Source organism: Arachis ipaensis, chromosome B07, assembly GCF_000816755.2.
Source record: "Arachis ipaensis cultivar K30076 chromosome B07, Araip1.1, whole genome shotgun sequence".
Lineage (NCBI taxonomy): Eukaryota > Viridiplantae > Streptophyta > Magnoliopsida > Fabales > Fabaceae > Arachis > Arachis ipaensis.
The window spans coordinates 84,762,864-84,786,139 of NC_029791.2; the positions used below are offsets into that span (position 1 = coordinate 84,762,864).

Sequence of the window (23,276 nt, forward strand, 5' to 3'; positions counted from 1 at the left end):
TTATTCACTTTCAAGATTATCTCTTTTGATCAAGTTCAATATTCCTTTTATTTACTTTTGCAAGCTACTTTATGAATCCATTTATGTTACAGATTACTCTTTTATTAATATTATTTGAGGTATTTCAGTTTAATATCAATTACTCTTATTCATGCTATTGTCACTTTTACTCTGAAGACATTTTTTTCAAGTAGATTTATTTTTCTCCTTTTGGTCTTGGTTAAGAAATCAGTAACTCAGGAGTTATCCAATTCAACAGCATAATCGATAATTGTTATCTTTGTTAATTGAATTGAACTTCTATAATCCCAATCTTTTCTTAGGAAATAAATAGGATTCGAAGATCAAACTAATTAATCCCTTGACCTTCCTTTATCTTAGTAAAGGTTAACAAAGTGGAATTAGGATTCAACCATCATTATCATTGCTAAGGATAGCTAGGATCGGACCTCTAATTTCTCATACCTTGCCAAAAGTTTGCTTTACAGTATTTATCTATTTTCAATTTCCATTTAATTTACTTGTCATCAAACTACTCGTTCCTCATTCTTGAAGCACCAATTTTACAATCTCCATAACCAATAATGAGAACATACTTCCCTGCAGTTCCTTGAGAAGACGAGCCGAGGTTAAATACTCGGTTATCAATTTTAAGGGATTTGTTACTTGTGACAACCAAAACGTTTGTACGAAGGGATTTCTGTCGGTTTAGAGACTATATCTACAACGCGACTGTTTTTATGAAATTCTTTACTGGCAAAAATCCTAACGTCAAAATGGCGCCGTTGCCAGGGAACTGCTAACGTGTGCCTTATTATTGGTTATTGTACATATTTTTCCTTTACTTGTTTATTTATTTTTGTTTTTCCTTTTTAATTTTATTTTTTATTTGCTACTATGAACTCTCACCCCTCTCACTTTGAGTTTGGCTCTAACTTTGTTGAAGGAAATAGAAGTTACAGCATGAATATTCATCAAGGTCAAACCAATCAAGGATGGATGGAGCCAAGAGGATCTAATCAACCCTTTAGGCAACAACATCCTCCAAGATATCACGGACAACGACAAGTCTACAATGCATACCCAGCTGATAAATATGGTGGACAACCTTGTAACTACCAACAAGTCCCACCCCGTGCCTATAGACCATCCTCTCAACATAACCTCGAACCACCACACTCGCAAGCTTCTCTTTACCATTCGCCACTGTATGATCCTTTCCTACCCCAGTTCCAATCCAATCACTCCCAAGCACCACCACTTCCCTATGTCTCATGTCCAAATCCATCACCCCGAGAATCAGAGGTTCGCCTCAAGGCAACAGTAAATAAACTTCATGCAACCATTCGACAACTGGAGCAAGCAGTAATTCAATTAGCCTCTAGACGCTCGAACATTCAAGGACCAACCACAGCCCCATGTGGACAATCTAATGAAGAGCGTAGCATGAAGGAGATATTAGAAACTCTAGTGGACAAGACAGAGAATGAATTCGTACTCGAACAAGTAGAAGATGCTGTCATTGTACAAGAAGAAGAGTTGGTTGAAGATCTAGGAGACGCAGAACCTCCATGGGAATCCAGACCTGAGGAGAAATCTGTCAAGGACATTATTGTTAATGCTAAGGAGGATAGCGCACAATCCCAAGGCAAGTCGTTTATGAAGAATCAGACGGAATAATCTAGGAAGCAAACTCTCTTGATGATGATAGTCACAAGTCAAGTTCTCTTAGTAATGAACTTGCATCTGCAAGTGAGTTCTCTGAGATCGACGAATCTTCCCCAAATGAATACGAGGATGATGCAGAGGTAGATTTCTCTCAACCTCCAATCCATGACTCAAGTGATGAGGAAGACATAGAAGACTTTGACCAGGACTCAGATGCATTTGAAGAACCTCACAAGGAAGTGGAGGAGTTCACAGAAGAGCACAAGGGAGTAGAACTTACAGAACCACCAGAAACACCTTCCCCAAGGCCATTACCACCTAATACAAGCTTTAAGTGGGTACAATCTTTAACTTTTAACTTTACTTTTTCACTTGAATATGGTTTACTTGAAACAGATGGCCAGCTTAGAGCTCTCTGCGGCTTTAAGAGTAAGAGGGAAATGGCTCGTGCTCAGAGCTGGTGCACAAGGTTCAATAAGGTTCCACGCTTCAACTCGAAGTGCACGGATTGGCATCAAAATCAATCGAATGGATCTCGGAAAAAGTTTGGTTACCATGGTGAGAATTTACTTTTTAAACCGCCCGGATGGAAACATGGAGATCAAGACGGAGGCAGATTTAAAAACAAGGCTTGGGATCCTGGAATCTATTCTGACATTCGTCACCCCGGGAGCCTGAAAATCTGTTTGAAGCTGCTCAGAAGCTTTACATGTCTAGTTTGGGACCACGGAGGCTATTGGCATTCCAAGCATTGGTGGAGATTTCTGGATGAATTTAAACACAAGCCACCATAACAGGAAGCTCTTCAAATGTCCAACTTAGGGACTTTAACTAAAAGTGCTAGGTGGGAGACAACCCACCGTGGTATGATCGTTCCTTTTGTAATTTTAATTTTATTTAGTTTTGTTTGTTTTTAAATTTTATTTTATTTTATTGAACCTGGAATCATGCATAGCATTTACATTAAGCACTCCATTCTGCATATTGCATTCCGCATTCTGCATATAAAAAAAAGAGAGGGTGCGCGACGCGACCGCATGCCCCATGCGATCGCGTCAAATGGCTAACTACACTTCCCACGCGACAGCGTCATCCACGCGGCCGCGTGACCTAGAAATCGGCGTAAGGATCCAACGTCCAGAGAGTTGGGCTGGAATCGTGCGGCCATTGTGCGTCTAGCACAAAATGGCCCACGCGATCGCATGCCCCTTGCGATTGCGTCACATGCACACAACCAATCCCACGCGACGCGATCGCGTCGCATGGATTGCACAAATCCCAAAAAAGAGACAGAGAGTTGTGCTGGAACGACGCTGGATTCGTGCATTTAGCACAATTTCCAGCGATGCGATCGCATGCCCCATACGATCGCATCATCCCTTCTTTACCCCCTCCATGCGATTGCGCGCCCCACGCGATCGCGTCATTTTCTCTGTCTGCCCTCCGCGTGATCGCGTCACCCACGCGATCGCGTCAACCACTTTTTTCGCTCCAGCCACGCAACCGCGTGCCCCACGCGGCCGCGTGGATTCAAAAATATAACCCCCCAGTCACGCGAAACCCCATCAGTTTCTTATTTTTCCGTTTATGTTCATGTTAGGATAGTTTGATATGCATGTTGTAGTGGATTTTAGGTTGTTAGGTAGCCTAGGATGTGGTTACTGGATTTAGGTCTGTTAATTTGCACTGTTCTTGTTTCTGTTTTATCAAATCTGCAATTCTGCTGTTGCTGTGTTCATGTTCATATGTTGTACTTTCCTGCATTTGCTGCTTTTTACATTGAACTTTCATGTTTATATTCCGTATATGTAATTGCAAGCTTTAATTTGGATTCATATGAACTGCTTGATTGTTGTTTATTTTCCGGGAAAGTCCTATTTTAGCCGGAATGCTGCCCAAATTTCTGTACAAAATTTCTGTTCATGTCTTGGTTTTGGCATTTTCAACTGTGCTTTCCTATAATTTCACCAAACCAATTCATGAATGCTTAGGCACGCATTCTTATTTTCTTTGATCTCCTGGTTCATATATCGCAATTTTGATGTTTGATTCCTATTTTTGCTTTCTTTATCTCTAGTTGAATCATCATCAAACTGTTTTACTTGTTTGAATATGAGTTACCTATAGCTTCTACCTGTGATTACTTGTTACTTGGACTATTTTCATTATGCCTCTTACTTTAACCCATTTTTCACTAACTCACTAATTTTAACTCTAACCAACCTAACCTTTTCAAAACTTCTTTTTTTTGCTTTTCTTTCACTTTCTTTTAACATTATAACCAAGGCGTGATGTCAATTTTTCTATTTAACTTGCATTCAATTACATTTTGGATTGTGATTTCTCTTTTCAGACTTTTCACTCCTATACAATCCTAAATGCACATTTTACTTAACTCATATTCATGATCCTATTGCTCCTTTGCCACTTTGTGTTTTCTTTGATTATTTGCCTATTTACTTTCCTATTTTTATTATATCCTGGCTTTCTGTTTTTCAGGATGTCAGATTCCTAGTGACAGGGAAAAGGCAAGGCCACTTCTGGCAAAAGGAAAAGAGGAGAAGCCTCCGTGTCTATCATCGACCTCATGCATGATGCCTCTTGCGGGAGAAAGCCTTTACCCCGCAGGAGAAGGCCGACCAGCTACTTCCCGCCAATGACTCAGTAAAGTTTGCAAACCGATACTGTGAGCTGAAATATCCGGTGTTTGCAAACTCCAGGAACCTATACCTGGAGCGGACTTTGAAGATCCCAGAAGAACTCCAGCAATATACCTCTGATCAGATCAAACAAAGAGGCTGGTTCTTTCTGGAGAGACCTCTGACTGAGGTTAATGCATCTTGGGTTAGGGAATTCTACTGCAACTACTTCAAAACTTCCCTAGATACAATGAACCTCAAAGGGAAGCAGATTCTGGTTACTGAGGAGGCAATAGAAGAGGTTCTGAAACTTCTGCCTAAGACTGATCAGACAGATGGCTATCAGAAAGTTGAAGAGGATATGTGCTTTATGCGTTTTGACTGGGATGCAGTCAAGGCCCGGATTGCCCTTGACCCGTCAGTTCCTTGGATCATGGGTCAGAACACCACCATGCCCAAAGGGATCAAGCGGATTTACCTGAACGATGAGGCTCGGCTATGGCATCAGATATTCAGCAACTACATTATGCCGAGTACTCACGAGACCGAGATACCAGCCACTATGATCACCCTCCTATGGTGTGTGATGGAGGGTAAGGACCTATACCTGCCACGCTTTATCCGGCACTACATGACCAGGGTCCACGTCCGTGACACTCTTCCCTTTCCCTATCTGGTTACACAGCTGGGCCGTTGAGCTGACGTGTTATGCGAGGATGCTGATGAGAGGCCACCTGCTGCAGAGTGCAAGAAGCTTATCCCGCACAGCAGGAACTTTCTTGGCCTTGGGCTACAGACCTCCATTCCTGACTGCCACTGCTGATGATACAGCTACACTATCTGCCGGTCCCTCTTCCTCCACTGCTACACCACCTACCCCTGCCATCACCACTGCACCTCCACCTGCCACAGAGCCTGTCTATCATCTGGTGCACTGCTTGTTTCGATGACTTGACCAGATGGAGCGTCGCAACAAGCGACGCTATGAGCACCTGAAGCTGATGATATGATCCGGCGACATCCCCTCCGAGCCTGACACACCTTCTGAGGCATCTGAGGAGGAGGCGGATGCACCCGAGGTAGAGACCCATCCCCAGAGAGAGGCAGAGCAGGCAGACACCCAGCAGGCAGCACCCCAGTAGATCCAGGCAGCAGATCCTGAGATCCCTGTTCAGACAGCCCCTCCTCTCTAGCAGTTAGACATTCAGCCAGCCACCACAGAGACCCCAGCTACCATCCTTTCCAGTGATGCCACCCCTTCACACCCTGCTTGAGTGAGCATCAGGGACGATGCTTCATTTTAAGTATGGGGAGGTCGCCATCTCTGGCATATTATTTTGGTGAACCACTACAGACTCTTTTTCTTTTATTTTGGATATTTTTCTGTATTTTTCTCTTTATTTTTTTTATTTTCTGAGTACTTATACATTGCTACTTTTATGTATTTTTACTCTATTTTTGCATTTTGTACTTTAGTTCATATCTTAGTTTAGTTTGCAATTCTAACTTATTAGTGGATTAATTAGTATAGTTTACCCTTTTTATCATAAGATAGCTTAGTTTAAAGTGAAAATATAAAAAGGAAGTAAGCTAGGAACTTGAACATAACAGATTTAAATCCATAAAACTTGTATATATAGCATTACATCATGTAGTTAAGTTAACAACACTTCATCAAGGAGAAACACTAGAACTTTAAAGCCATTCAATATAAGTTTTACATTGAGAATAATGAGAATTTTTAACTAAACCTGCATGACATACATAAGTGATAAATGATTTTTGAGCTAGAGAACACATAGCCTGTGAGTTTGAGCTTAATTGTATGGTTACATTCAAACCATAATTTTTATTCTTGTGTGTTCCGCCCTTCTTTTATATTCTGATGTTCTTTACTTTGTTTTAATCTATATGTCCAATTATAGAATATAGAATATAGATACATACCAAAAGAGTGATTGAGGCCATTATTTGATTTTAGCTCACTTATCCCAAAATAACCTACCTTTCACATCACCCTTGTTAGCCCCTCTTGAGCCTTTAAATCCCCTTTTATTCTATTTGCCACGCTACTAGCCTTAAGCTGAAAAACAAATAAAAATCCCAAGTTGAATCCTTGGTTAGCTTAATATAGAAAATTATGAATAGTTTAAATGTGGGAAACCCATTGGGAACATGGATGATAAAAACAAAAGGTAGAAAAGTTGAAAAGAATAAAGCAACTCAAAATAAGAAATTTTGGGAAGCATGTTCATGAAAAATCAAATTAATTAAATTACCATGTGCATTTAAAAAAAAGTTATTTTTCAGTATTTAATAAAGGGGATACAAAAGAATTCCCCAAACGCAAAATAAAAGCAATGCACATGGGATAAAAATAAAAATTAAAACATGAGCATGTAGCATCAAGTGGGAAAATATGGGAAAATAGGTAAAGAAGTTTTGTGTTACTAAGTATGTATGTTAGGTGAGATCTTAGTCTAATTAAGGATTCACTTATTAGCTCACTTAGCCTTATACATATATCCTTACCTTTACCTTGGCCCAATTACAACCTTAATTAAAGACCTCATGATTTTTGGTATGACTGTATTATATAATTGTTGATTGGTTAGATGAAGAACAAAGTTATGGAAAAGAAGAATAAAAAGAGGAATAGAGTGATTATCCCAATAAACACTGAGTGACTAGAGAGTAAACACAAATCCAGTGAGGGTTCAATAGCTCATTAACATTTATCTCTGTTTGAATTATCTAACTGTCTTGCAAGTTCATAAAATGCTTTTTCTCCCATCTCAATTCTAAAAGTGCTTATTGATTATCTAAAACATGGCTATATATACATATATGACTCCTTGAGAATGTGAATTAATTTAACTACCTGTAAGCTTTATATATGAGTGAATAAATTAGAATTGCATGTTGTATTTAGGTAGTTGCATTTAGATTAGATTGCATTGAATGACATTCCATCACTTTAACCTTACTTATTACCTTGGATTTAGCATGAGGACATGCTATTGTTTAAGTGTGGGGAGGTTGATAAACCCATATTTTATGATATATTTTGTGCTTAGTTTGAGTGATTTATTCAATCCTTCACCCACTTATTCATATTAATTTCATGGTTTTACTTCTCCTTCCTTATTATGTGATGTATGTGAAAAATATGTTTCCTATGCTTTTAAATTAATTATTTTAATCACCTTTAATTCCATTTGATACCGTGATTAGTGTGTTGAGTAGTTTTCAGATCTTCTAAGGTAGGAATGACTTAAAGGATGGAAAGGAAACATACAAAAATGGAAGGAAAGCACAAAATAGAGCTTCTGAAGAAACTGGCATCCACGCGATCGCATGGGCGACGCGGACGCATGCCAAGCGCAAAGAAGCAGCAACGCGGCCGCATGACTGACGCGACCGCGCGCCTTAAGCAGAATGAATATGATGCGGTTGCATGACTGACGCGACCGCGTGACAAGAAAAGCTCCGAATGACGTGACCGCATGACCCACGCGGACGAGTGACAGGGGCCACGCGCCAGAAATTGCAGAAAATGCTCATAGCGAATTCTGAAGCCCTTTTTGGCCCAATCCAAGTCCAGAAGGCATAGACCAGAGGTTATGAAGTAAGGAAAAGCATCCATTCATGGAGAGCTCGCCAATTTAGTTACTTTTCCATGAATTAGATTTAGTTTAGAGAGAGATTCTCTCTCTCTTTAGGATTAGGATTTAGATTTAGGATTTTTATTCACTTTCAAGATTATCTCTTTTGATCAGGTTCAATATTCCTTTTATTTACTTTTGCAAGCTACTTTATGAATCCTTTCATGTTACAGATTACTCTTTTATTAATGTTATTTGAGGTATTTCAGTTTAATATCAATTACTCTTATTCATGCTATTGTCACTTTTACTCTGAAGACATTTTTTTTCCAAGTAGATTTATTTTTCTCCTTTTGGTCTTGGTTAAGAAATCAGTAACTCAGGAGTTATCCAATTCAACAGCATAATTGATAATTGTTATCTTTGTTAATTGAATTGAACTTCTATAATCCCAATCTTTTCTTAGGAAATAAATAGGATTTGAAGATTAAACCAATTAATCCCTTGACCTTCCTTTATCTTAGTAAAGGTTAACAAAGTGGAATTAGGATTCAACCATCATCATCATTGCTAAGGATAGCTAGGATAGGACCTCTAATTTCTCATACCTTGCCAAAAGTTTGCTTTACAGTATTTATCTATTTTCAATTGCCATTTAATTTACTTGTCATCAAACTACTCGTTCCTCATTCTTGAAGCCCCAATTTTACAATCTCCATAACCAATAATAAGAACATACTTTCCTGCAGTTCCTTGAGAAGACGACCCGAGGTTAAATACTCGGTTATCAATTTTAAGGGGTTTGTTACTTGTGACAACCAAAACGTTTGTACGAAGGGATTTCTGTCGATTTAGAGACTATCTACAACGCGACTGTTTTTATGAAATTCTTTACTGGCAAAAATCCTAAGGTCAGCGACCCTTTTTTTTATAGAAGCATAAAATAGAAACAAGGCACTCTCCTAACCTATATACATTCTAAAGCAAACAAAATTCAAATTTAAGAAAAAAAATTTTAGTTTTTGGAAAAATTTTCAAAGACAAAACAATCAATAGTTGCACTTCAAGCAAAATGCAATTCAAAACAGCTATCCTAATCAAAACATGAATTTAACAAGAAACCTATCAATCAAAGCAATATGTACAAGGGTATAGAAAATAAGAAAAACTACCAACAATGGCAACTCAATTCATCCATTGATTATATCTACAAGAGCATGGAAAGAGTTTACCATGGTGGGGTGTCTCTCACCTAGCACTTATATTTATTGTCCTTAAGTTGGACAATTGGGAGGCTCCTTGTCAAGGTGGCTTGTGCTTGTATTCATCCTTGAACTCCCAAGGATGCTTTCTCCTCAAACGGTTGTCATAATTTTCAACCGACTTCACCAAGCTTGGGTGAAGTTCTTTCCAAGATATGAGCTCCCAAAATTGGCCTTCATGTTGTGATCCGGGATTCCGTATCTTATTTTCACACCCGTCTTCTAATTGATCATGTTGATTCCCTCTAGGTGGTAGGTACATAGAATTCTCATTAGAGCACCAAATTCTCCTCCTAGACCCATACAATTTAGCACTAGTCTAACCTTTGCATCTACTCCTTTAAACTTCAATCATAATGAGCCTAGATTTACAGTGCCTACCACTAAACATCCTTCTCTTACGCTTCATTCCACAAAGCGCCCTAAGTTGGCCATCCGTTTCAAGCAAGCCAAATTCGAGTGGGATAATAAAGCTAAGAGTTATGAGTTTTACCCAATCAACTGAAGGATTAGATGGTGACTTAGGTAGAAAAGTTCCCAATGATCTTGACAAATCACGTTCCACTCCCGTCCACCCTGTTTTAGGGGCTTCCACCACTTGACAATGTTCTTCAAGCTCTACCTCTTGCCAAATTTCCTCAAGTTCACATGGTTCTCCACTAATGTCCTCTATCTTTTTCTCATTACTCAAATCATAAGTAGGAGGTTGAGTGAAATCTACCTCAACATCAATTCCATGTTCAATGGGGAAGGATCCATCAAGTTCAAGAGGATCATATGTTGATGCGTAATCATCATAAATAGGAAGACTTGTTGCTTGCACTACTTCTTCCAATTCTTCAATCACATTGTGCCTTGGAGGTTGTGCACTATCCTATTTAACATCATTTTCAAACTCCATGGAAGAAGGCTCTTCAATTTGAGATTCCTCTTTGCACTCAACATCTCTTAAATCCTCAACCACTCCTTCCTCTTGTTCAACAATCTCGGCTTCCTCCTCTTGTTGCACTTCTTGCCTCAACACCTCTCCTTCTCCTTCAAGCTCCAAATCCTCCTTCTCATTGTGCTCCTCAATTAATCCTCCATATTCAACAATGGGAGTGTCTTGGATATTTAAGCACAATGATACCACGTGGTTCATCACTTTGGTCAAGCTAGCCACAAATTCCCTAGCATCTTTTGCTCTTCTTCTTACTTTTGGCACCTAGCTAGAAGCTCTTGTTGCTCTTACATTAGGGGTTGGAAAAATTCGTTGAATAAAGGTGGTGGTGGAAGAGAGGGTTCACTATTTGAGGGGAAGGTATTGTAGTTGAAAGGTGGTTCAAATTGGTGAAAGTCTTGAGGTGGTGTATATGGAATTTGAGGTTCTTCGGAGTATTGGTGTTGGAAATATGGTGGTTCTAGGAATGGTTCATATGGTGGTTGGTATGGTGGATATGGGTTAGGATCATATGGAGGTGAATGGTGGTATGAGGCTTGTGAGTGAGGTTGACAACAATGTTGAGGGATTGGTTCATAATTATGTACATTATGGGGTAGATTGTAGCCATGAGATATTGGAGGAGGTTGTTGCCATGAAGGTTGACCATAAACATGTGGCTCCTCCCTAATTTGATATCCATTCCCACAATGTAGTTCCTCGTTGAAGCTTTCATTCCCTACAACATAATTGTAGCGAAACTCATAGCCAAAGTGATGAGAATTCATAGTGACAAGAGAAAATAGAAACAAATACTAATAAGAGCTAATAAAAACTAACTCTTAAAGCAAGTAAAAACTAACAAAGAAGCATATTCACAATATCATCGTATATACAATAGCCAATAGCATAACACCATTGCAATTCCCCGGCAACGGCGCTAAAAATTTGATAGTGCGAATTATTGTCGGTCTAGAAATTTCTTAATAGAAAAAAAACTTCGTTGTAAGCATAGTTCCAAACCAACTAATAACTCTCAATCAAATTTTAATATTGGTTGTCACATGTACAAACCCCAATAAAAATTAACCGAAGTATTCAAACCTCGGATCGTCTCACAAGAAATTGTAATGAGGTGATCAATTATTGGCTATGAAGGAACAAAGGGGTTTGATTTGGTAATTCGCAAGAAAAGTAATTAATAAGATAGTAAATGACAATAACTAATAAAGAAAGGGAAAGAACTCTTGGCTAGGCACATGAATTGAGATCATCCATCCTTGTCTACAAACCATGTATTGACAATTATGAGGGACCAACCCATTTAGTCTACTTCTATGCTTGAAGTACGTACAATGTCTACTTCAACACTTGAAGTATGTCAAATATGCTTGATCAACATCAATCCATAAATCCTAACCTAGCTACTAATTGACTTAGTAGTAGGTTAGCGTCAATGGTTATCAAGTTGACCACTAAGGGTGCTCAAAACACCAATTCAATGAGACCCAATGACTCAAGGTCACTCAATTCCCTTAGCCTAGGCCAAGAGTAAAGAAAACTACTCAATAACTAGAGAAAGCATTTTAACAAACACCTAGAGTACAATAAAAGTAAACATCATAAATTGCCAGAATTAATGAAAGCTATAACTAACAAAAGCAAGAAATCAATAGTAGCAAGTGAGATAAACATCAAGAGACATAGAAATATAAATTTTCATTAAAAGGAAATTGGAATCAATAAGAGTGCATAAACATAAACATAAAAGAGAGAAAAATAAGAAATTAGCATGAGAAGTAGATAAACTAAAATGCTAGAATAAATAAAAGTAAAGGAAACTAAAATGAAACAAGATTGAAATATAGATATAAAAGGAAATTGAAATAAGAACACTAAAATCTAGAGAGAGGAGAGAGCCTCTCTCTCTCTAGAATTCTACTCTAAAACATGATGAAAACTCTACTATGACTCCCCCCTCCATTCCCTTCCAATCCTTGGGTTGAAAAGTATCAGAAATAAGTTCGATTTGGGCCTCCTTGAGCTCAGAAATCGCCCCCAGTGTTTTGCCTTTAGTGAAGTCACGTGCAGCTTGTCACGCGTATGCATGGATCACGCGTACGCGTCTCATTGAAAAATTCCTCTTCACGCGTGTGTGTGGGTGACGCATGCGCGTCGCTGGTGAATCTCCTTCTCACGCGTACGTGTGGGTGATGCGTGCGCGTGGCCTTGAGTTCTGCAAATCCTCATTTCTTCATGAATTCTCCATTTTTGCATGCTTTTTCTTCATTCCTTCAACCCAATCTTTGCCTTCTAATCCTGAAATCACTTAACAAACATATCAAGGCATCGAATAGAATTAAAGTGAATTAAATTTATCAATTTAAAGGCCTAAAAAGCATGTTTTTACTCTTAGGCCCAAATTAGGAGAAATTCACAAAACTATGCTGTTTCATTGAATAAATGCGAGAAAATTTGATAAAATCTCCTAAATTCAACACAAGATAAACCACAAATTGGGGTTTATCAGGTGTCTGGGTGCTGCAGAGCTTTGACAGTATTCAGCACGAATTCATCCTCATTAACTCTCAGGGTTACTTCCCCTTTCTGAACATTAATGAAGTTCCGACCTGTAGCTAGGAAGGGACTTCCTAAAATAAGGGATGCACTCTTTGTACTCGTCCATTTCCAGCATCACAATGTTCCAACCCTAACAATAATGTCTTCCACCACACCTAGTGGAAACTTGGCAGAGCCATCAGCCAATTGAAAGCGTATGCAGGTTGGCTTGACTTCTCGAGTCAAGCAGAGCTTCTTTATTAATGATGCAGGCATCAGGTTAATGCTTGCTCCCAGATCACATAGGGCTGTCCTTGTGCAGGCGTCCCCTAGGGTACATGGTATCATAAAGCTCCCAGGATCCTGAAGCTTCTCTGGTAAACTCTTCTGGATTACTGCACTGCATTCTTCAATGAGGAGGACTATTTCTACCTCTCTCCAATCCTTCTTGTGACTTAATATGTCTTTCATGAACTTAGCATAAGAAGGTATCTGTTCATGAGCTTCTGCAAAAGGGATCTTGATCTCTAGTATCTTGAGATAGTCTACAAAGCGGGAAAACTGTTTATCTTTTTCTACTTGACAGAGGTTCTGGGGAAATGGAATCTTGGTCTTGTACTCATCAACCTTAGTTGATGTAGGTTGAGTGCCATAGTACTTGAAGGGGGGTTATTGGCTTGCTTAGGGGGTGTGTTATCATCACTTGCACGTGTCTGATCACCCCTGCTTGGGCGTTCAATGCCCTTGTTACCCCCTTCATGTCGTTCAACACCAGAAGTACTGCCCCTTTCCAGGCGTTGGATGCCAGTAGCATTCCTCTCTGGGTGTTTAATGCCCTTAGAGGTGCCCTAGACTGTAGTTTGCTCACCTTTTGTCAGCTCCTCCTCTTCTTGCCTCTTATGGCTATGGGGTTTGTTGTTCAGTATCCTTCCACTCCTTAATTAGATGGCTTGGCACTCTTCTCTTATCTGTGCAGACAAGTGCTACTCTGCCTGGTCCAACCGTGCATCCATATTCCTTATGGAGGCTTTGGTCTCCTACATAAAGCCTTGCTGGCTCTTTACAAGTTCTACAACTGCAGGTGCCAAGTCAAGAGTGCTCTGAGGCTGTGGAGGTTGAGGAGGAGGGTTGTTAACTGAACTTTGCAGTTTCAACACTTGTTATGTGAGAAAGTTCAGCTTCTGGACTAAAGATTTAATTTGTTCATGAATAACAGATTCGGTTGTCACTCCGTTGTCTTCCCTTTTCATTGAGGTATTCTTTGATGAGTATAGGTATTGGTTGTTAGCCACCATCTCAATGAGTTCGTTGGCTTCCTCCAGAGTTTTTGTCATGTGTAAAGAGCCACCAACAGAGTTATCCAAGGATACCTTGGCTCTTTCAGAGAGTTCGTCATAGAAGATATCCAGCTTGACCCACTCTATGAATATTTCAATGAGACATTCTCTGGGCATCAACTTGTACCTTTCCCAGGCAAGATAAAGAGACTCACTCTCTTCTTGCTTAAAAGTTTGAATATCCCTCTATAGCTTAGTCAGCTTCCTTGGTAGAAAGAACTTGTTTAGAAATTTGCTGACTAACTCACTTCAGGTGTTCAAACTTTTCTTAGGTTGGACATCCAACCAATCTTTTGCTTGATCTCTCAAAGAAAATGGGAAGAGCATCATCCTGTAGACTTCAAGATCCACTCCATGAGTCTTTACAGTGTCACAGATCTGCAAAAAATATGATATAAACTTGTTGGCATCTTCTTGTGGAAGCCCATAAAACTGGTAAGTTTTTTCTACCAGGATGATCAACTGTGGATTGAGCTCAAAATTGTCTACTCCAATAGGAGGTGTACTAATGCTCCTTCCATAGAAGTCAGGAGTGGGAGCTGTATAAGACCCCAAAGTTCTTCTAGGTTGTGCATCTTCATTTGGATCCATAGTGATTTTTGGTATTCCTGCACAAGCAAGAGACAAAGAAAAGTGGGAGTCTCTATGTCAAAGTATAGAGAGCTCCCAGTGAGATACCAAAAAAGAAACAAGAAATAAAATATTTTTTTTCAAATATCAAAAATAAATAAATAAAATAAGAACTAGTTCAAAAAATAAAATAAAATATTTAATTAAAAAAATCAAAAAAATAAGAAAAGGAAAGATTAAGAAAGGATATGACAACCAATTAACTAAAAAAGGAGATTTGAAAATTAAAGGTAATTTTCAAAAAAGAAGAGATAGAAATAAGTAGATGATTTTCGAAAATAAGAGAGAGAAATTAGTTAGGAAGTTTTGAAAAAGAGGAAAGAGAAAAGAATAAGATAAAATAAGTAACCAACTAATCAATAAGATTTGAAAATAAAGTAAAAGATTTGATTTTGAAAATTTGAAAGAATAAGTGAAACAAGATAAGATAAGAATTAAAAAGATTTGAAAAGATTTGATTTTGAAAATTTTTGAATTTGAATTTTGAAAAAGATTTGATTTTAAAATTTGAAATTGATTTAAGATAAGATAAAGATTTGAAAAGATAAGATGTGATAAAGATTTGAAAATTTTTTGAAAGGAAAGATATGATAAAGATGTGAAAAGATTAGATCTTAAAATTAAAATTAAAAATTGAAACTTTACCAATAAGAAAACACCAAACTTAAAATTTTTAAATCAAGATAAGAAAAGGTAGCAAGATTTTCGAAAATTTGAAGAAAGATAAGATAAATATTTTTTTTGGATTTACGAATTTTAAAGAAAAATAACTAAGAGACACCAAACTTAAAATTTTTAAGATCAAACAAGGAAAAACACCAAGAACAATTCGAATACCAAGAAGAAAAACAAGAACAATTTTCCAAAAACTCAAGAAAAGGTTCCCAACTTAAGGACTGACACAAGACTCAAACAAAAGAAAAAGATTACTAAAGAGAAGAAAAGGTTTCGAAAAATTTTTGAAAAAGAAAACAAGAAACACAATTAAAAGAACAATTAAACATCAAAAAGTACCTAATCTAAACAGCAAGATAGTCCGGTAGTTTGTCAATCTCAGAACAATCTCCCGCAACGGCGCCAAAAACTGGGTGCATGAAATTGACTCCGCAAACTTTCGCACAGATGAACTAGCAAGTGCACCGGGTCGTCCAAGTAATACCTCAGGTGAGTGAGGTTCGAATCCCACGGAGATTGTCGAATTGAGCAAGCAATGGCAATCTTGCAGATCTGAGTCAGGCGATTAGAAAAGATGGTTGTTTGGTTGAAAAACGCATAAAACATAATAAGAAAAGAGTTATTGGATTGGTGTTAAATCAATGATAGGAGAGCGGTTGAGGCTTTGGAGATGCTTTCTCTTTCTGGATCAACTTTTCTCACTTTCTACTTCAAAAATGGATGATTCATTCCATGGCAAGCTGTAAGTGATTAACGCCAAGGCTCGTAGTCATTAATCTCCTCTACTTCAGATCAAACGCCGATGCTAATGGTCATCCAATCTGAATGAAGGTGAAGCTCTAGCAATTCAGTCCCTTGAAGATCCTACTCGAAATCCCACAGACAATGTCGGATCTTCCGAATCGGAGAATGAAGCTTTATGATCCTAGCTTATACCACAAAGGCCCTAATCGCCCCTTACCTCGACTGAACAGATGTTCCCATGTCCCCAAGGAAGTCGTGGATTAGCCGTCTAAGAGATGTATAATCAAGCTTGTGGTTCAATACTATCCTACTAAGGACTTGAAAGAACACATGTAGAAAACGGGTCTACACTCATTCTACCCGGTCTCATTAGATTGATGAACGAAGATACACTCCATTTGGACCTTTGTAGCTCCATATATACTCGTTTGAGTGCACTAAGGTCAGAATCTGACAGCATCTGCAGTCCTTTCTCAGCCTCTGAATCAGACATTTTCAGAAATTGCCAAAATCACCCAAAAATCACCTAAAATCATAGAAAAACCAAAAAAAACTCAAAGTAGCATCCAAAAAGTGATTTTTATACTAAAACCTACTAAAACTTAATAAAACTTAACAAAACATACTGAAAACAATGAGAAAATGGTACTAAAAATGTATAAAATATCCACTCATCAATAGGCCCGGAACACTCCCATATAATCCAACAATTTCATCATTACTTTCCAAATTCTCAACTCATCATAACCATCACTAGTTTCCAACATCTCAAATTCATCATAAGAATTTCCATTTCTCAAAAATCTATTCAAACCTATACTTCACAACTTATCCTTCACCAATTCAAGCTATGATTTACATGGACATTCCAAAAACCTATGTCACTAGCTCTAAACTCATAACTAAAAATACCCCTTTTATTCCTTTGTTGTTTTCTTCCTTGATTCAAGACCCTAAAAGTGGCAAAAAGGTTTTAAACAAGTGTTACAGACGTTTGCAAGCTTGCTGGGAAAGTAAAACGGTTAAAAACAAGGTTTTTATTGAAAAACAAGGCAGTGTGCATATGCAGAAGGTTGTGCATATGCACTCCCAGGAGGGTTTTCGCAAAGTGTGCATACACATAAAGGTGTGCGTACGCACAGAAGGTAAAATCTTTAGTTTTGAGTGCACGCATAGATACGTGCCCCGCCCTCAATAGAAGGCACTTCCCAGCGTGTGCATGCGCACGATGTTGTGCCTACGCACAACTTACAAATTTCACAGGATGTGTGTGCGCACTAGAGTGTGCGAATACTCTCAACAGTAGGCATATCACTGTGTGTGCGTGTACACAAGTGTGTGCAGACGCATGTTTTCTAAAAAATTACCAGGTGTGCGTGCGCACAAGTCAAAGCAAAGCCCTTGCTTAGAGCATGCGCACGACAGTGTGCGTGCGAATACAAACCAGAAGTCAATTTCTACAACATCACAGAAATCAGATTTCTGACACCAACTTCCAACGATCATATATTTTTCTACAAAATTCTGATTTCCACGAAATCTATACCGATTTAAAGCTTTTTAAATTATCTTTAATTTGATACAAAATTTATTAAACTTTAAAAGTTGTAGCTCAAGATATTATCCGTCAAAGTTGGCCTAAAACCCATTCTTACCAAAAACACTAAAACCTAAAATTCCCCAATCTCTTAATATAAAAACAATATCAAAGCCTACTCAACCATCATAAAACACCACCACACACAGCAACTTACCATTTCATATCATTTCCATCAATTCCATACCTAATTCACTCAACCATTACACCATAAATCACTATAAATCCATAATTTCCAATTCAATCATTAATCAACACTCATAATTATTATTCACAATTTTCACCGATCCATTTCTAACATCAGAAACACTATCTTCACAACGTTACATCATTATACTCATCAATATCCATCATAATTATATATTCCACATTCCAATATTCCATATACTCCTCTTCATCACACAACATAATTTCATCTATAATTAAGCATATGCCAACATCATTCAATCCTATCTTATGGTCGACTAGCCTAAGTGTCCAGGAACATTACATTTACATAAAGGAAACTGAAACCATACCTTGGTCGATTCCCACACAATAGAAAATGCCAAGTGATGGGTGCAAAATTTAGATTCCTACACCAAAACTCACCGGCAAGTGTACCGGGTCGCATCAAGTAGTAAAACTCACTTAGAGTGAGGTCGATCCCACAGGGATTGATGGATCAAGCAACTTTAGTGGGTGATTAGTTTAGTCAAGCTAACATTGGTGAATTGAATGAAATGTAGCCAACAAAATGTAAATTGTAGGAATTTTAAAGATGCAGAAAGTAAATTGTAGTGAAAGTAAAGAGCAGAATGTAAATTAGATGAAGCTTAAATGACAAGGAAAGTAAAATTGCAGCAGATCTCACTTGCAGGAAGTAAATTGACAGAACCTTAAAGAACAAGAAATGTAAATTGCATCAAGTGTAAATCAGCAGAATGTAGATTGGACAAAAGCTTAGAGAGCAAGAAAAGTAAATTGCAGCAAAATGTAAAGGGGGCTGGGTGCTAGAAATTAAAAAAAGCAATAAATCAAGCAATCGAAGAGATCTTGAGAACAATTGCAGAAGATGTAAATGTGCAGGAATTTTAAATCAAGCTCACAGCAAACTCAAATATAAATTCCAGAGGAACAGAATTGCAGGAAGATTTAAATTGAATGAAAAATTAATTCAGATCATAGCAAGCTCAAATGTAAAGTTGCAGAAGGAAATTTGCAAATGGAAAGAAGAAGAACTTCAGATTCTATAAACCAAGTTGAATTTAATTATAACAGAAGTGTAAAATTTCAGAAAAGGGAAAAGAGAACTAAGCTCTCTACTAGAGCTTTCTATCCTACTCCTACTGCTCTCTAGCAGAGCCAGCCTTCTTTTCTAAAATGGAACAAATGCCTTTTTATAGGCTTTTACAAAATTAAAATGAAATTGAAATTAAAAACAAATTACAATTAGATGAAATTCCTATTCTAACTATCTCTTGTGCCTTTGAGTGATGATAATGGGCTTTTCTTGCTTTGGATTTGAAGAGGACTGGATCCGGATGGCTTGGTTCAAGTGGCATGGGTTAGAATTGCTTGGTTCAATTTTGGTTGGAGGCATGCTCCAGTGGAGCGCTCAGTGAGGATTATCAACGTAGCGCTACATGCTCCTTGTGTGCCTTCCTTCGAGCCTTGGTTGATCCTCCTTGTGCCAATTTTCTTTTGCCCATAGCGCTCAGTTGGAAGTTGCAACGTAGCGCTCCCTTGGTGTGAGGTTCCCTTTTTCAAGCCCTGGCTGTCCCCTTTTGCCAATTTCCTTATCATGTGTAGCGCTCAGTGAGTGAAGAGAACGTAGCGCCCTTTCTATTCAGGTGTGCCCCTCTTCGACCCTTGCTGGCTTGGCTTTCCTTGCATGAGGGCCCGAAAATGTTCATTCAAATGAACGTAGCACTCAATTAATTGAACGCTTGCTTCATTGCTTTCATTGCCAACTTAGTGCTCATTTCCTAATGAATGCTAGTGTTCATTTATTTATTCATTGGTATTTAATAATCATGCATGCATTCATTAATTAATGCCAATACATTACATTAAAGCAATTTGCTTTAATAATGCACTTCATGCATTCTTCCATTGGCTTTAATTAATAATGCATTCATTTCATTCATTCTTCAATGCCAATGCATGGTTCATGATGATATCAATTAATCAAACGCATGCATGCTTTCACTAATTTTAATTACTTAGTAATTCCGTAAAGCTCATTCATTTAATTCATTCTAATTAAATGCATGCATGCGTAATATTTCATGATAATAAGGCCACGGCTTCATGGTCATGGGCCACGCTTTTAAAAGCGTGGCTTAAGGTTCCAAAGTGTGCTCAATCTTCAAAGCGTGCCCCAAAATTCTTCTTTTCTTCTTTTGAGCTGATTTTGTGCTAGTTTGCTTCTTTTTCCACTTATTTCCTACAAAATTTATAAAATCAAAAGATCAAAGAAATATAGCATTTACGCACAAAAGCATTCAATATTTAAGAACTAATCATCAATTTCTTGTATGAAAAAGTATAGAAAAACATGACATGATGACATGTCATCACAACACCAAACTTAAACCTTGCTTGTCCCCAAGAAAGAAAAGAATCATGCAATAGAGATTAACAATCCAAGGTAAGAAGAATAGCAACTCAATGTTCATGGTTGGCTTGTTTTCTATGCATACTACAATCACAAAAGAAATGTAAATGACTGATGCTTCTATCTAGCTCAATTTATGAAATCTTTTCCTTATATTTCTTCCTTGAAACAAGCTTTTGATTTTCTTATTAGCTTCTCCTTTTGGGTGCTTTGCCCCATGAGTTGATAACAAAACTACGACTCTAAATGCTTTATTTTCAAGTATTACCACTTGATACACAAACACCACAAGCATTTAATTAGAGGACTTCTTTAAGCTCATTTTATTTCTTTTCTTTACTCTCTAATCATTGATGCTCAGAGCCTTGAGCTTTGAGGGAGTGCTTTTGCACTTGAGCCTAGCCTTGACTTCTAAGTATTTTGTTTTCAGGCTTTTTGCCTGATACATAAACACCACAAGCACTTAACAATTGAATTGTCATTGGTACTCAGAGCCTTCAGCTTTGTCATTCTTTCCCTTTTTCTTTTCTTGCCTTAATTTGCAATTGCTTCTTCAAGGTTTTGATGATTTCAAAAGATTTCACAAAATGTCCTTGATGAAAACTTCAATTAAATAAAATCCAATGCAATTGAGCAACAATTAACCATACTAGCCTTCCAATATTTGTATACACATGCTAAATCCTTCTTTAATTCCTTGTTTGTTTATGATCATGATATTTTACTGCTTTGAACTTTACAAAACTCAAGTTGGTAGTCATAATGTCACAGCAACATGATACAAATCAAAATTAAGGCTATGCTTATTCATACCACACATGTATATAGAAAAGGTAAAGACACTCATGCAATTTACAGTGCTAGAAGTAATTAGGAGGAGAAAGGAGCGTTACCACCTTATGGTCTATCTTTCTTGTTGTTGTCCTTTTCCTCTTATTCTTCTATTTCCCTTGCCAAACTCAGAATGCTTGATCATCCTCAAGCAATAATTAGAACAATGGCTATGGGACTAAGATGGATCATGAATGTCTTCCACAATGAAATGTTAGTAGTACATGTGTTCTAAGCAAGCAAAATTCAAGATAACAATCAAGGCAAAAGAGACAAAGACATTGTGATTGCAAACATAAGAGGATGTGCATGATACATGGCATAAAACATAGGTGGCACACCAAACTTAGTGTGACACTTTCACTTGGAATTGATGCAAGTATCTATTAAGGATTGGAACCAAATTTTGTTGCATAGCAACATCAAACATAGAATGCAATCCTGTGTCAATTTATTTGAAATAAAACTAAGAAAATGAGACTACTGTATGTTAAATACAATCACCAAACCAAGAATCTGTCTTGAATAAGGATTTCTTGGTGAAGTATTTAACAAAAACAGTTATGGAGTAAAATAAATGAAAGTATTGAGAACAAGGAGATAACTAAAGCAAAGAAGAAAAATCAAACCCAAAAGAAAGACAAGATTGCAGAGACATTATGATTATGCAGACAAGTGGTGTTGCTAGATGCTTTGCATAGAAAATTTAAGTGGCTCACCAAACTTAGACTCTTAGTTTAACACTTTCAATTTTTATGCAATCATCCATAGAGATTGAAACAGATTATTGCCGGGCAACACCAAACTTAGAATGTAATAATATGCCAAATTATTGAAATTAAACAAAGCAGACAGAGAAAATGAACAAAGCAAAAGAATGAAATGTTACCTAAGTTTGGGTTGCCTCCCAACAAGCGCTCTTTTAGTGTCATTAGCTTGACATGTTGTTCTTCACTTTCTTCCTCTTCTTGTAGTTTGTTAAGAGGAATAACCTCAAGGAGGGGGATGAACTAGCTAGTGTCTCCTGTCTTGGTCTCTCCTCAGCAAGCTTTCTTTTGTTAATGGCTTGATTGCGCTTGCTTGCTGGATCAGGTGCAGGATTGGTGCTCTTGTTAGTTGCCTTCACCTCTTTGGATTCAATACTTGGTTGCTGTGTGATTATTGGAGTGTTTTCTTCATCAAGAGCCTTTTGAATTGGTGGTTCCATGAGCCCTTCCTCTATGCACTTCTCTGCTTCACTTGAGTGTGTGACTTCTCTTGATTGTCTTCCTCACTTTCTTGTTCTTCCACTTCCTCCCTTGCACTCAACATTTGACTTAATAGCTCTTTCATGGAGGAGGGTTGTTGATCTTCCCAAGATTTCTTCATCTCCTATTCATATCTTTACATCATGAATTCAAGTGCTGAGACATTTTGGTTCAGGGAATTTTGTGAGGGTTGTGAATGTTCATATTCCTTTGTCATCTTAAGTGGCTTCTGTAGATATGTAGTCTCAGGTTCAACTATCTCCACAACCTCATTCTTCACTGAAAATTTGCTTGACACAAAGGCCTCTTCTTCTTGCTCTTCCACTTCCTCCTTCACACTTAACATTTGATTTAGCAGCACTTTCATGTTTTTGAGGGAGTTCTCTTGGTCATTCCAGGACTTTTGTGCTTCCCTTTCATATCTTTCAAGCATGGTTTCAAGCCTTGAGAGGCTTTGGTTCATGGATGGACTGTGAGTTTTAGAAGAGATTTTGTGTCAAGGGATAGTTATGTGATGAAGAATTTTCAGATGAAAAACTGGGAGGTGAGGTTTGACAGATTTCCATGAATAAATTGAAGGTTTGCTCAAGTGATGATAGCTCTTGATAAGTGGAGTATGAATTGTCAAATACTTTCTGATTTTGATTCTCCCAAGCTCAACTTGAAGAATTGTTGAATTCATAACAGTATGAATCATCTTATGGCATTGGGGAACAATTTTCTATGTATGCATTGACAGAACAATCAAATGATGATGTTTCTTGATGAACAGAAGATGAAACATTGAAATTCCCTTCCCAGCTACAATTTATATCAGTATCATAGCAATATGAGTCACTTTGTGGCTCTTGGAAATAGTTCATTTCACTTGATTGTTCATACTCCCTCATTCCTTGTTGATATTCCCATCCACCATTGGGATAATGACTTGAATCATCTTGTGGTGGTAAGCAATATCTCATGA

The 23,276-nt window shown here is 37.8% G+C and overlaps 1 protein-coding gene across 1 annotated transcript; it reads right to left on the reverse strand.

Annotated features, from left to right (window-relative positions):
- LOC107607395 lies at positions 12,788–13,123 on the reverse strand. Its single transcript, XM_016309358.1, has one exon. It carries the CDS (start codon positions 13,121–13,123, stop codon positions 12,788–12,790), a length of 336 nt encoding a protein of 111 aa, XP_016164844.1.